Source organism: Protomyctophum parallelum (assembly GCF_964188405.1).
Source record: "Protomyctophum parallelum genome assembly, chromosome: 20".
NCBI lineage: Eukaryota > Metazoa > Chordata > Actinopteri > Myctophiformes > Myctophidae > Protomyctophum > Protomyctophum parallelum.
In genome coordinates this window covers 12,136,123-12,147,930 of record NC_139718.1, presented here as the reverse complement: position 1 = coordinate 12,147,930, position 11,808 = coordinate 12,136,123, and the positions used below count along the sequence as shown (strand labels likewise).

General features: G+C 38.4%; 4 protein-coding genes across 6 annotated transcripts in view; 2 read left to right on the top strand and 2 right to left on the bottom strand.

The window, feature by feature from the left end:
* Window positions 1–207: 207 nt before the first annotated feature.
* On the top strand, window positions 208–2,566 carry gskip (gsk3b interacting protein). Its single transcript, XM_083791572.1, has 3 exons — window positions 208–441; window positions 1,140–1,385; window positions 1,623–2,566. Exons 2-3 carry the CDS (start codon window positions 1,143–1,145, stop codon window positions 1,779–1,781), a joined length of 402 nt encoding a protein of 133 aa, XP_083647698.1. The 5' UTR covers window positions 208–441; window positions 1,140–1,142; the 3' UTR covers window positions 1,782–2,566.
* A 1,292-nt stretch (window positions 2,567–3,858) lies between these two features.
* Window positions 3,859–7,268, bottom strand: LOC310878101 (NPC intracellular cholesterol transporter 2-like). 2 transcript variants are annotated; one of them, XM_083792216.1, is made up of 5 exons: window positions 7,147–7,268; window positions 6,756–6,870; window positions 5,315–5,422; window positions 4,982–5,154; window positions 3,859–4,550 (listed from the first exon to the last, which is right to left on the bottom strand). In XM_083792216.1, the coding sequence occupies exons 2-5, from the start codon at window positions 6,835–6,837 to the stop codon at window positions 4,464–4,466; spliced, it is 450 nt and encodes a 149-aa protein (XP_083648342.1). In that variant the 5' UTR covers window positions 6,838–6,870; window positions 7,147–7,268; the 3' UTR covers window positions 3,859–4,463. The 2 variants fall into 2 exon arrangements, with proteins under 2 accessions (XP_083648342.1, XP_083648343.1); XM_083792217.1 differs by having other exon boundaries at window positions 6,756–6,860; window positions 7,147–7,190.
* A 248-nt stretch (window positions 7,269–7,516) lies between these two features.
* isca2 (iron-sulfur cluster assembly 2) lies at window positions 7,517–10,220 on the top strand. Of its 2 annotated transcripts, XM_083791242.1 has the most exons (5): window positions 7,517–7,629; window positions 8,219–8,399; window positions 8,931–9,046; window positions 9,255–9,472; window positions 9,506–10,220. In XM_083791242.1, the coding sequence occupies exons 1-4, from the start codon at window positions 7,553–7,555 to the stop codon at window positions 9,427–9,429; spliced, it is 549 nt and encodes a 182-aa protein (XP_083647368.1). In that variant the 5' UTR covers window positions 7,517–7,552; the 3' UTR covers window positions 9,430–9,472; window positions 9,506–10,220. The 2 variants fall into 2 exon arrangements, with proteins under 2 accessions (XP_083647368.1, XP_083647367.1); XM_083791241.1 differs by having other exon boundaries at window positions 9,255–10,220.
* Window positions 10,221–10,576: 356 nt separating this feature from the next.
* eml5 (EMAP like 5) overlaps window positions 10,577–11,808 on the bottom strand; it is a 62,575-nt gene continuing 61,343 nt past the window's right edge. Inside the window, exon 42 of the mRNA XM_083791321.1 lies at window positions 10,577–11,800. Coding sequence (XP_083647447.1) covers window positions 11,764–11,800 — 37 coding nt within the window. The 3' untranslated portion in view covers window positions 10,577–11,763. The remainder of the gene's footprint in view (window positions 11,801–11,808) is intronic.

Sequence of the window (11,808 nt, the reverse complement as noted above, 5' to 3'; positions counted from 1 at the left end):
TCCGCACCAAGAGAGCACGAGCACCACGGTGGACATGCACCGCAAGCTAGGACTAGACAACGGCGTCAACACGCTGGCTGGGAACAGAAATAATGTTTTTCAATATATGGGCGATAAGTATTATAGAATAGAATAGAATAGAATAGAATAGAATAGAATAGAATAGAATAAAATAAAATAAAATAAAATAAAATAAAAAATACAATAAAATAAATATTTTGCTAAACCATGGTACTGCCAATGTCATATGTATATGAATAATGTTATATAATTTGTAATGCCATTTATATGCGGCCTATATTTGTTAAACAAATAATGGTCAGCACTCAGCAGTAACACATTGGTCGAGCTAGGGTCTCATCCTTTGACTCATCAACCTTGGGGCGGGCAGGAAACGTCCACCACCACACCAGACAGCGGAAGTTTACAACCAGGGAGGAGGTGAGAGAAAGACGAGTACTGTGCATCAAGTTACAAAGTCATGTTTTGAATTATTGTGAGGTCGTATATAGTTATGGTTCAGGTTCTCTTAATCATTAATACGTGTTATTTCTATAAGCCAAATGCGTGGTGTGAATGATATGACTTTCTGGCCTACAGGGCCTCTGGGTTTTTACGTTGTTTTTATGCTAACGTTTGCCTAAGAAGCAGTGGGTGATTCTCTCTTGAGTTTACCAAGAGATAAATTAACTAATGAACTTGTCTATCTGAATTAGACTTGTATTTAAATAGGCTGCTGTTGTACTCTTTGTTGTCAGCAACGTTAACGTGGTTTGGTTTCTCCTTTGTTAGCTAGCAGTACTACAATTAGAATCTAATGTGATGTCGCGTGTGTCCACAAGATGTCGCTACCTCGTCACTTATGCATGTTTTTAGAAAGGTCCCGTCAATCTCTGGTTCCACGTTGGAGCGTTATGTTTGACATAATGTATAATCTATGACAAAGCATGTGAACACAGATTCAGGAACACATTAACAAGCTCTATAATGGTGGTCCTATTCATTTTGGTTTCCATTTTAATACAGATATTAGACTTGATAAAACTGTTGCGTGGAATGGGTTCTCTAACTTGGCTTCAGTACTGCTAAATCTGACACTGCTGTGAGTTACTTCTAATGTTGTTTCTATTGTATTGTAGGGGATGGAGGTAGACTCCCAGCCAGACGACTCAATTGTCCCTGCAATTGAAGACGATTTTGTTGAGCTTGGAGACGTCAAGGACATGAGGTTGGAGGCAGAAGCAGTGGTCAATGACGTAAACTTTGCTGTTTCAGAAATGTATGTTTCTCAATGTCTTGACAGTGCGTCGGATGTGGCCCATATAAATGTGGAAACAAGAGAGGGCAATCGCTACTGCCTTGAGCTAACAGAGGCAGGGCTAAGGGTGAGACTTTTTGTATTTTCTTTTTAATCAATTTTGTACTAATGTGTTCCTGTCCTGTGGTGCATCGCCCTTAATCCCTTTATTATTAACGTGCAATCATATTTATCCATTATGCCCTTTCATAATAATGTAGCTTATACTTTGTGTTAATATTTCTAAATGTTGTTTTCCAAAGTGCACAAATCCAGTCAAATTCCCTATATACAAAAAACTTATCACAGTTGTTTATCCTAATAGGTGGTGGGCTATGCCTTTGATCAAATGGATGAAGATCTGAACACCCAATATCATGAGACTGTTTACTCACTCCTTGACAAACTGAGTCCAGGTTACAGAGAAGCCTTTGGGAATGCTTTGCTCCAGCGACTGGAGAGGCTGAAGCAAAATGGACGATAAAGAGAAACAAGATTCTCTGGAAGTTGCTGAAGGTTGAACATATCTCTGTATTTTAGATAGTCAATAGCAACTCAAGTAAAATATATGATTTCCTATTGCTTGATTGACACACACAAGCCTAACTGTACCACTGAAGTAGGCAGTACATTTCCCTTGCATCAACATGTTTTTTTTTCTTCACATCTGGTTTTATGTCAAGACTCTTTGTTCCCACATTTGGTCCCATATTATATAATGCCTCACCTCTTCTACTCAGCTAGATTAAAGAAATAGAAGCAGCCATTTAACTTCATATAACCATATTTGACCTGCTGTTGATTGCGCTAAGCCTGTGAACTTGTATGTGCTCTGATAATATCCATCAATTCACTAGTTCTTAATCTTATATAGTGTAGGTATTGTTTAAAGGGCCAAACAGTGGTGAGTTTTTAATTAATTTCTCATTCTTAAATGCCTTAACTTGTCATCTTTATATGCCATTTGGTTGGAAAAGTAGGCCTACAAATTATGTTATAGCTAATTTTGTATTTAAGAAAGATAGTTTAGGTACATATGATTTAGAATTAGCTAGGATATGGAAATTTAATCCCTCAAGTGGATCCCCCAAGGCAAAAGAAAGAGGACGACAACTAAAGACCTGCCGCAGAGTCTTGGAGACCGATGCCAAGCAGCAGCATCCCGGCTTAGGACCGGAATGCTTGGAGAATCCGTTGGTCTAATAAGCCCCAAGAGGGATAATAGGCGTGTGTTTGCTCATTTTTCCAAATAAATGACTCTGCTGACAATGTTTGACAAGCAAGTTACTTGTTTTGATACTGTACAGATCTTTGGGAAGATGGACAATTGGACAGAAATGTAAACTGATTTCAGAAGTTGCTTTTACACCCTGCATTTTGCTGTAAAAAGAAAACAAACATCTTGAATATTATACTTTTGTTCCTTTATGCTGACCTTTGCTCAGACCAATAAAATCACTTGTTTTGATTGAATAGTTAGACAAATAGCAAACGTCAACAGTCAAACGCTCAAGTCCAAAAGGCATACCCCTTGTGGTCTTGTTTCCATTTAGGTCCTATACAATCAATTCATAGACATGAAAAACAATTCAATATTACTGAAAAACAATGTACAGAGTGGGGGGAAGGGGAGGTGATCATTTTCTCCCCCTTGGGCCTGCTGAAAGGTGGATTTTCAGGCCTCTATGTAAGTGATCTGCATTCGAGGGAGGGGGTCAGTGCACTGCATTCCACGCTTGGGTGGCAGTGCTGTAGGAGAATTTACACATTTGTAAATTCGTGGTACCAGATCGTTATTTTCAATTGCTTAAAGGTATATTCAGTGATTTCACTCAAAAAACCATAGGTTTCGTTTTTGGCTTGGGACCCAGCCTTTTGTCCAATCAGGATAGAGTCAAAAACGAAACCTAAGGTTTTTTGACCCCCAGGGGTTAACTGGGGACAGGGAGGAACTCCTTATATGGCCAGCACACTCTATAGTAGGGAGGTTTATCACAACAAAACAAAAAAAGTGATATTTGAATTAAGTGAAATCACTGAATATACCTTTAACCCTTCTATCCCATAGCCAGTTTAGACTAGCAAAATAGGACCATGGGCTCCAGGCTGAGAAGTAGTCAAATGAAGGGCAGTCCATACTCTCTCCGACCACCGAACTTTTCGTCGGACAGCTCCGGTACAACTACAACATGACGTCACTCGCAACTTCTGAAACGCATTCCTCCGAATTTGTGTTCTGAAGGCTGCACTCCCAGATGTTGTGACTCTCCAAACTCTACTTCGGAGAAAAGAAAATTAAGTCTGATCTTTCCGACGAAAAGTTCGGTGGTCGGAGAGAGTATGGACTGCCCTTCAGTTTGTTTTGGGAGGTTTGAAGCTTGAAGTGACCTTGGGATGCTGAAGAACCAATAGGTGGAAGCAGTCAAAGGAGGCCTGAATTAGAGCTCCAGCAAGTTTTGAGAGCACTTGTTGACGAGGGGAAATATCACCTTTGTTGCCATGCTTTCATCTGTCAGCTTGTTGTCAAGTAACCTCTTCTTTAAACGGAGATTACTATGTCATCAACTTCACCTAAAAATAATTTATTGACCTTGTACCAAGCGAGTTGTATTCAAATGACAGTACAATTGACCAAAATAAAACAAATTTCAAAAGTTCTGGAAAACATTTGGCAAGTTTCTGATTAGTAAACTACAAAGAAAAGCAAATTGGATATTGTTCAATCTTTATTAGTGAAGTATTCAAAAATGTTTTACAAAAGTGATCTGCTTTGGCAGCATTTGTTAGACAAATTACAGTACATTCTATAAAGCTTGTCTGACTACACAGCAGCCAGTAAAGACATCTAGAAAGATAAACCGCAAAGTCAGAATAAAGTTCAGTGTAATCTTTATTATTATTTATTAATAAGAGTAGGTAATTAATTATTTTATGTTCCAAACTGTTAAACTCACTACTAAGATGAAGACTTGTCTGCAGATTTTGAGATATCTGCACAGTATTTTGGAAAAACAAAATGGTGCAAACCAAGGAAAAAAGCTATACCTTCTAAAATCAACTGAATGAACCAATAAAATCATCATGTCGACCAATTCCCTTCAAATAATTTTCAGACAGAAAATCTGAATCCCTTTAAAAAAAAAAACTATATTGTACTGTGAATACCTCAGCTCACAATCTGAACTGGGAACTTGATGCAGAATAAGTCCTGGCTGGCATCATCTCTGAGCTCCCATTCCACCACCAGTCGTATCTATAAAGACATTTTGAAAAGACGGTCAAAAATGTTGCTTGCGTTCAAAAATAACTTGAGGAAATGAAAGAGACCTGACCCAAAAGGAGAAGTGACACATGCATCCTAATTTCTACTTTGTCACTCAGCAAACAATCTGATTCCCAAGCAAAACACATGATGCATCATAAGAGTACGACAAAGCATATTTGGTTTAAAAGGGGCACTTCCCTTTATTATTAACACATGAATGGGGTCATTTTAATGTTTACTCTGGCTTCTGTGTACACCCAAGACAGTTTAAGTTGTTTCATTCAAGATATTTATTGATAATTATTTTTATCAGACAGACAGTATATAAATAACATAATTTCACACAGTTAGTGCAATTTTCATTTCCCTGCTCAATCACTCTCAGTTAAGAGGTCCTTGGCCTGAAAAACGTTACTTACTGAGGGATACACCGTCTTCACAGGTAGCTGATTCACATAGGTATAGCTCTTCTCCTTCTCAATGGGACACTGAATTCCAGATGTGCAGCCATCATCATCGGGGATCGGGAAAGGAACAGGGAGTCCGGCAATTACTCCATGGACAATGGCTTTGCTCGTTTTGCTTTCCACAGCTATAACAAGACAAAAGATACCATGAGTACAATCAATTGATATTTGACCTAAAGACAGGTGCATCAGTGAAGCACATTTATTTTCTACTTTATCTATATTCAAGAAGTTTTCCAGTTTGACATGGACCGCATAAAAAATACATTTCTGAATGATACTTACTACTGCTGAATGTCACATTGACACTATAGTTCTCTCCTTTTTTAAGTTGGCACGGTTGTTTGGGACAAGGGCAGATGTCAACCATGACCACTTTTCCAGCAGCAGATCCTGGAAAGTAGAATTATTTAAAATGCCATTTAAAATGTTTTATGTTGGATAGTGTGTGTGATTCAATCAATCAATCGCCGATTGATTGATTGAAGTATTTAGTTTGCAGAATCACAGGCCCCAATGAGGATTATGAAAACTATTCGTCCCTGGGTACATACATGTGAAAGTATGCAAGTTGTGTAAGTTGTAACCTTAACTGCTGTGCCACCTCTGGGCGACTGATTTCCCCCCACGAGATAAAGATATCTATCCATCTATGTCATTGTAAATATTGAATTAACGTGTTAACAGATTGTACACTTCAGATGATTCACATTAAAGATGTATAACATTTTACACTCTGTTTGTACCATAGTACCCTGTACGTTTGATAATCAGTATGTGTACGCATTACGCAAGGGTTACGCACAAACAGGAGCCAGAGCTCCCAATTTACAAAATCTACAATAATATTTAAACATTATGTGCACTGACACTTTGCACATAAAGACTGAACACAACATATGCAGAGCGGACTACAACATAATTAGTAGATCTTTATATACATACAAAACCAATGTAAATATTTACATAGGTGTAGTGCGCACATATGGATATAGATATAGGCAGGCACCATGCCAACAGCACATTCAAGCACCTCAAAGTATGTTACAACTTTGTTTTTCAAACCATTTTTCATTTAAGACTTAGGACATCTTCCGTCTGGAAGTCTTTAAAAATGCTCTCTAATCCAGAATGTATGTCACTCTAACTTGACCTCTTCCCGAGTATTTGTGCTTTCTCGTCTCACAGGCTTCCATGAATCATGATCACGAGGGTTTCCCTGGCTTAAGGCTCTGAGACAGCAGTTCTCAAATGTATGAAAAAGGTTAGTCTGGACTGGACCTCTGGTTTTCCAGTTGGTCCCCATCGAAATCAGTTTAACCCCTGTTTTTACTTTGCCTATTCATAAATATGGCATTTAGAAAAATGTTGCTAGATCTTGAAAAATGTAAAAGAATTCAATTAACAACAAGTCTACTCTTATGGATCTACCAGTACCGGGCACAACAGGGTGTGCAACCATAATATCAAGTTGGTGGTCCACTGGTCCTTGACAACAAAATGTTTGAAAATCACCGATGTTAGTTATTGTTAATTTGTTGTTGTTGCTGCTGTGCTGTCATGATTTCAACTTTTGTTGTGATTTTCGCACACTGTGCTTATGGAATTTACACCAGACTACAAAATCCAAATGTGTCAGTAACACTGCTTTATAGGGGGAAAAATCTCAATTGTTCCAACAACTGAAATTCCATTTAAAGGCGGGGGGAGCAAATTAAACACTTACCACAGTCACTAAATTTGACTGGATCCGCACATGTGAACACTATCAGAGAGAACAACACGATCCAAGTAGTTCTGAAGTCCATGGTCGTCTTCGTTTACCCTGATTCTGTTACTTTCTGTGAAACAAAAGCACATTAAAAACAGTCTGTATGTGACCTGGATCATTCAACAAGGAAGAACAGGACGTTTCATCATCATAATTGCAAATGGTCTGTTTGTTTGTTCCTCAACTGACAAGAGTTGAGAAACAAATTTAAAAACATTGCACAAGAACGTATATAGAACGAATATAAAAACGTATATAAAAGTACACAAGCCACGAATCGGCGTCTTAAGCGCGGGGGGGGGGGGGCACAACAAAACAAAATAGGGCACAACAAATAGATGCATACCTTTAGTTTGCTTCCGCAATCAAGTGCTTAGTGCAGCCGCGCAGCAGCACTTTAGTGCAGAATGTTGTTAAGCCTTTCTTATTTCACGGTCACGAGACCAGAGATGACGTACACATTTCAGTGCACACGTTCGAGTCTGCACCCCGTAGGTGCCGGTTGTTATTTTTGCTTCACGTCAGCAGCCAGCGAAGCGTCTTTCGATGTGCCCCGCCCGCTTGCCGGGTCTGAACGACGGTAAACCTAACGCACCCACCGAGTTGCTTTCTTTGATTGACGTTAGATGTCAACGAATCACGTCAAGCCAAGGCGTGTTGTTCGGAGACAGACATCTGTCGCAGCCAATCAACGTGGCGAATTTCGCCAGCTGTCGTCTTCATGGGAGGAGGCGAATCATGTGACGATGTAAATGTTATTGTGGAAGATGTCATTGAGAGGAGCAATGATAGCTGCGACAAAGACAACAAGAGCATTAAATATTGCTAGGTAACATTCATTTACGATATACTGCAAACAGCACGATGCATGGAATGACTGTAATTGAACAGTTTGAGGTAGACATAGGCAGCTTTGAGCATATCACTTTATTTTATAATCGTGTCTGCTGGCCAGCTAACATGTTAGCCAAGTTGCTGATGTTGTTTGTCACTATTTCTGTTCTATACAGTCAGTAAACTTTATTTAGTATTTTATAGACGATACAGATACAGATGATAGACATAAAACAAGTACATAAGCAGAATTGAAGTAGATGTACACAATTAATTAACTATATATATATATATATATATATGAGTGTGTATGTACATCTAACACAGTATATATAAAAACAGCATTAATACAGTAACAAGCAAAAGACAAAACTTAAGCCCTAGCATTTGGTGTGTGCTAAATATCTACAAATTGTACAATAAATGTGGGGCCAAGAAAATCCAGCCAATGTTAATTTTACAGACTGATACATGTGTCTACTGAGCAGAAGTACTCTTGTTACAGTGTCACAATGTTTCTTTCTACTGATCAAATGTGTGGTAAGGTTTGGTGTCAACGTTTGTGCTTTGTTTGTTTTTTACAGGACCTCATTGTCTCTCCAAAATATCTATGTGAGACAGCAATTACAACGATGTCCCAGAAGCCCTCACCCTGTCTACACAGCCACGCTCCAGCACTTCAGCACTAACTCAGCAGCTCAGGAGAAAGCAGTGGTGTCAACTCCATCTGAAGATAAAGTCCACCTCAGTGAATCATGTGTTAAGGTACTCATGACAGGGCTCAAAGTCTTAGCTTTGGTTTATTCATTACATCCTATATATAACTATATTATATACTGTGTTTGCAATGTTTATATGTGTCCATATAATTTAGCACAGAATGGGGAAAGGCTGTCTTTTATTGCTGCACAGTACATGGAATGATTTGAATTGACTTCTATTTTCTAGCACACAGCTGTTGTAAACTGTCTTCCCTGGTTGCTGTAGTAGCTGACTGGATAGATATATTTTGTATACATATTTCTTATTACTTGTGTTTTCCCTGGAAAAGAGACTTTGGTCTCACTGGGTCTCCCCCTGCTAAAAAGGATAAATAAAAGAAATCGAGTGAATGTAGGCTGGACAAAAACAACTGCTGAAAGTATCTAACCAGTTTAACAAGACGTTCTGGTATAGCCGGATAACATGCACTCTGCAGTAGTTTTTCTTTTCCAGGCTTTATCTCCATGAAATATACACAAATATTATTTGTGGCCAATCTGCTATTGAGCACGACCGTTGTCCAACCTTTTCCAGAGACTAAAGGAGATTATGGGGAACGGGGAGTATCTGAGGATCCATGTGGAGGGAGGAGGCTGTTCTGGATTCCAGTACAAGTTCACAGTATGCAGTAATGTAACAGAGGATGACAGGTAAATTACACCAGCAACTGATTTTCCTTTCTTTGATAGTCGCTGTTGAAAACAGCCAAAATCCAATCATTATTATCTCAAAATGCAATCTCCAAGCAAAATAACTTTAAACTCAACAAGCTGTACTGCCAAAGTTATACAAATGTTTATATTTGTATGTTCTCAAAGTGAAATGAATACTGAGGATTTGATTGTGTTCTTTCCTCAGGGTGTTTGAGCAGGAAGGAGTTGGGATCATTGTGGACCAGGACAGTCTGGACTTTGTGAAAGGATCCACCCTAGACTTTAGCCAGGAGATGATACGCTCCTCCTTCCTAATGGTTAAGAACCCTCAAGCAGATCATGGCTGTTCCTGCGGCAGTTCCTTCTCAGTCAAGTTATGAACAATAGTTCTCTTAATGCAATGTAAATATATGAGATGCACAACATTCATTAAATAATGTCAGCCTATTTGCACAAGCAACTTCTTAATCATCAGTGCTTCAACAATGTGGAGTTGAGTGATCTGGGGTACAGTGATTGTTTGGCCAAATATTGACGACAGGCAAAAAAAACAATATTTATTGCTCTGCATTATACTACATGGCCTTAGCACTCATCAGAATTGCTAAGGTGCTCGAACGACTGATTGCTCTAAATAAATATAAAATATTGTCAAATTAAATAATTTATTGATCCACAATATTGTAAATTGTTATATAATATATTCCTCTAGCCTCTAGAAGAGTATATCGGCGGAAGTAGCCGGATTTTGGCAGAAGTACCACTCAAAGAAATTACGTTGAAGTGTTGTGATTGGGGGGGGGGGGGGAATACATCTGAATACATAGTCGAAACACAGCCGAAAGCCGTACACAACAATGTTGTGTCAAACCATGTGACTTCCATTGGAAATGCATTGACACTTACCCTTTGTTTACATCTAGCATGCATCTACAGTAGCAGCATGCATCAATGTTGTATGCTAGATCAAACGGTGAAAGGCTGGGACCGATATCTGGTATCTCCTGTTTCAATAGCTTGATGTACAAAGCACACCCCCTAGACCCCCAAACAGATACAGGAAATCAATCATAGTTTGGAAGTCTTGGTTTCTCCCATTGTATGTAAATATTCCATATATAAAGTGTGAAATGTGAAAATAAAGTGGGAAACATTACTCCAATGTCCAGGCGTTTGCATTTTCCGTCGTAAAATTACTAAACATGTACCATACTGTATGCATTTAATCAAATTAAATATACTAAAATTAAGTATAAAGGGCAGTCAGCTGCCATTCACTGATAGGTGATAAGACTGTTTTAGATTAGTTTGTGAATTTAACTACTTCACATTAGTCGAACATCACAAACCTTTTGGCAGGTTTTGTAGTTTGCTCAATACAGTAAGGATAGTCAGCATTTAGTATCACACATTTAAAAACAAACTTCAGTGGCCTTTTTTTTATTAAAGTTGAATTTAAGAAACATCTCACAAAAATATACAAAAAAATAATATCTACAAATGATATTTACATTGGTGTAATGTAATGTAAATCAAAATATGCAGCAACATTTATTTTTCCATTTATATTAATACAAGGAGCAAAATGTTTTGCACTTTTTATATTTTACCTCCGATATAACATTCCATTAAAGCAATATCTGATTACACAAAATGGTAACTTGAAAAAAATATTACATCATAGCAGCACACTGAAAAGTGACCAAAGGAGAAATGCAACAGTGCATTGAAATGTCAATTTACTGCTTCATCCTTTGTTTTCTGAGGAATTTGGTTAGACGGATTGTCTTTCGGTAAGCCATGCACGCCCATTGCCCACAAACAAATCCTCAAACAAGTATTCACACACAACATGTGGATTACTTTACAAGCTAAAAGACTGCTACAGTACAGTACATGTACGCACATGGTAACACACTGCTGAGGGAGGTTTGAGGTTCAATCAGTCAACACAATCACATAAACAAACCATAAACAGACCGTCAGGGTAACACAGTGACCAGGTCAGGAATACAGTGCATAGTATGCTTTGGCATGCTGACATCCAGAACATAACTGTGGATGTTACATTCAGGAGAAAGGCCACAGGAGTATAAATAATCTGTATTTTTGTTTATAATAAAACAAGTAAATAAATACATGATAAAAAAAAAAAAAATGTAACGATACAAAAAAAAAAAAAAAATCAAACAAATCCAAACCCTCCTCAGTTAAACGCTCAAAGTACATTAAGGCTAATTCAGTTTGCTACATGTATTTATTTTCTTCTTTTAAATGGCATTGTCAATAACACAAACTCATACCAAGTGGCAAAATTGCCGTTTTGGACATTTACACCGACACACTCGTACTAAAAAAAACAAAAAGAAAGAAAATCATTTGCCGATATTAGACAGATGTTTTTTTTCTTCATATCCTTGACATGATGTTCATGGGATCATTTCCACCACCAAAGCGGCAACGGTGTGCCCTTCTTAAACGATGACAATCAGGATCTACGCTAATGGTGGAAATGAGGCTTGCACGTATGCATGCACCTAGTTTTGAGGCAGTGAGTTGGGTAACTTCCTCTGTCATACACTGTCCTAGCTGCCAGGTCTGTTCTCCCCCGAGGCATGCATCATTCTGCAGGCTCCTCTCCTGCCATCGTCATGTTGGAAAAAGCCCATGCAGCCATGTTGACCCATAGAGGCAGCACTCCTGTGGTACGTTGCTCAGTGAGGTGTATGCACACATCTCCAGACGAACAGGCTGAGAGG

Excerpts from the sequence above, each read along its gene's own strand:
- gskip (XM_083791572.1), top strand. The coding sequence starts at position 1,143 with ATGGAGGTAGACTCCCAGCCAGACGACTCAATTGTCCCTGCAATTGAA. Across the intron at positions 1,386-1,622 it reads TAACAGAGGCAGGGCTAAGG|GTGGTGGGCTATGCCTTTGA; the intron begins GTGAGACTTTTT and ends TTATCCTAATAG.
- LOC310878101 (XM_083792216.1), bottom strand. The coding sequence starts at position 6,837 with ATGGACTTCAGAACTACTTGGATCGTGTTGTTCTCTCTGATAGTGTTC. Across the intron at positions 5,423-6,755 it reads AGTCAAATTTAGTGACTGTG|GATCTGCTGCTGGAAAAGTG; the intron begins GTAAGTGTTTAA and ends TCTACTTTCCAG. Across the intron at positions 5,155-5,314 it reads CAATGTGACATTCAGCAGTA|CTGTGGAAAGCAAAACGAGC; the intron begins GTAAGTATCATT and ends GTCTTGTTATAG.
- isca2 (XM_083791242.1), top strand. The coding sequence starts at position 7,553 with ATGTTATTGTGGAAGATGTCATTGAGAGGAGCAATGATAGCTGCGACA. Across the intron at positions 7,630-8,218 it reads AGAGCATTAAATATTGCTAG|GACCTCATTGTCTCTCCAAA; the intron begins GTAACATTCATT and ends TGTTTTTTACAG. Across the intron at positions 9,047-9,254 it reads AATGTAACAGAGGATGACAG|GGTGTTTGAGCAGGAAGGAG; the intron begins GTAAATTACACC and ends TTCTTTCCTCAG.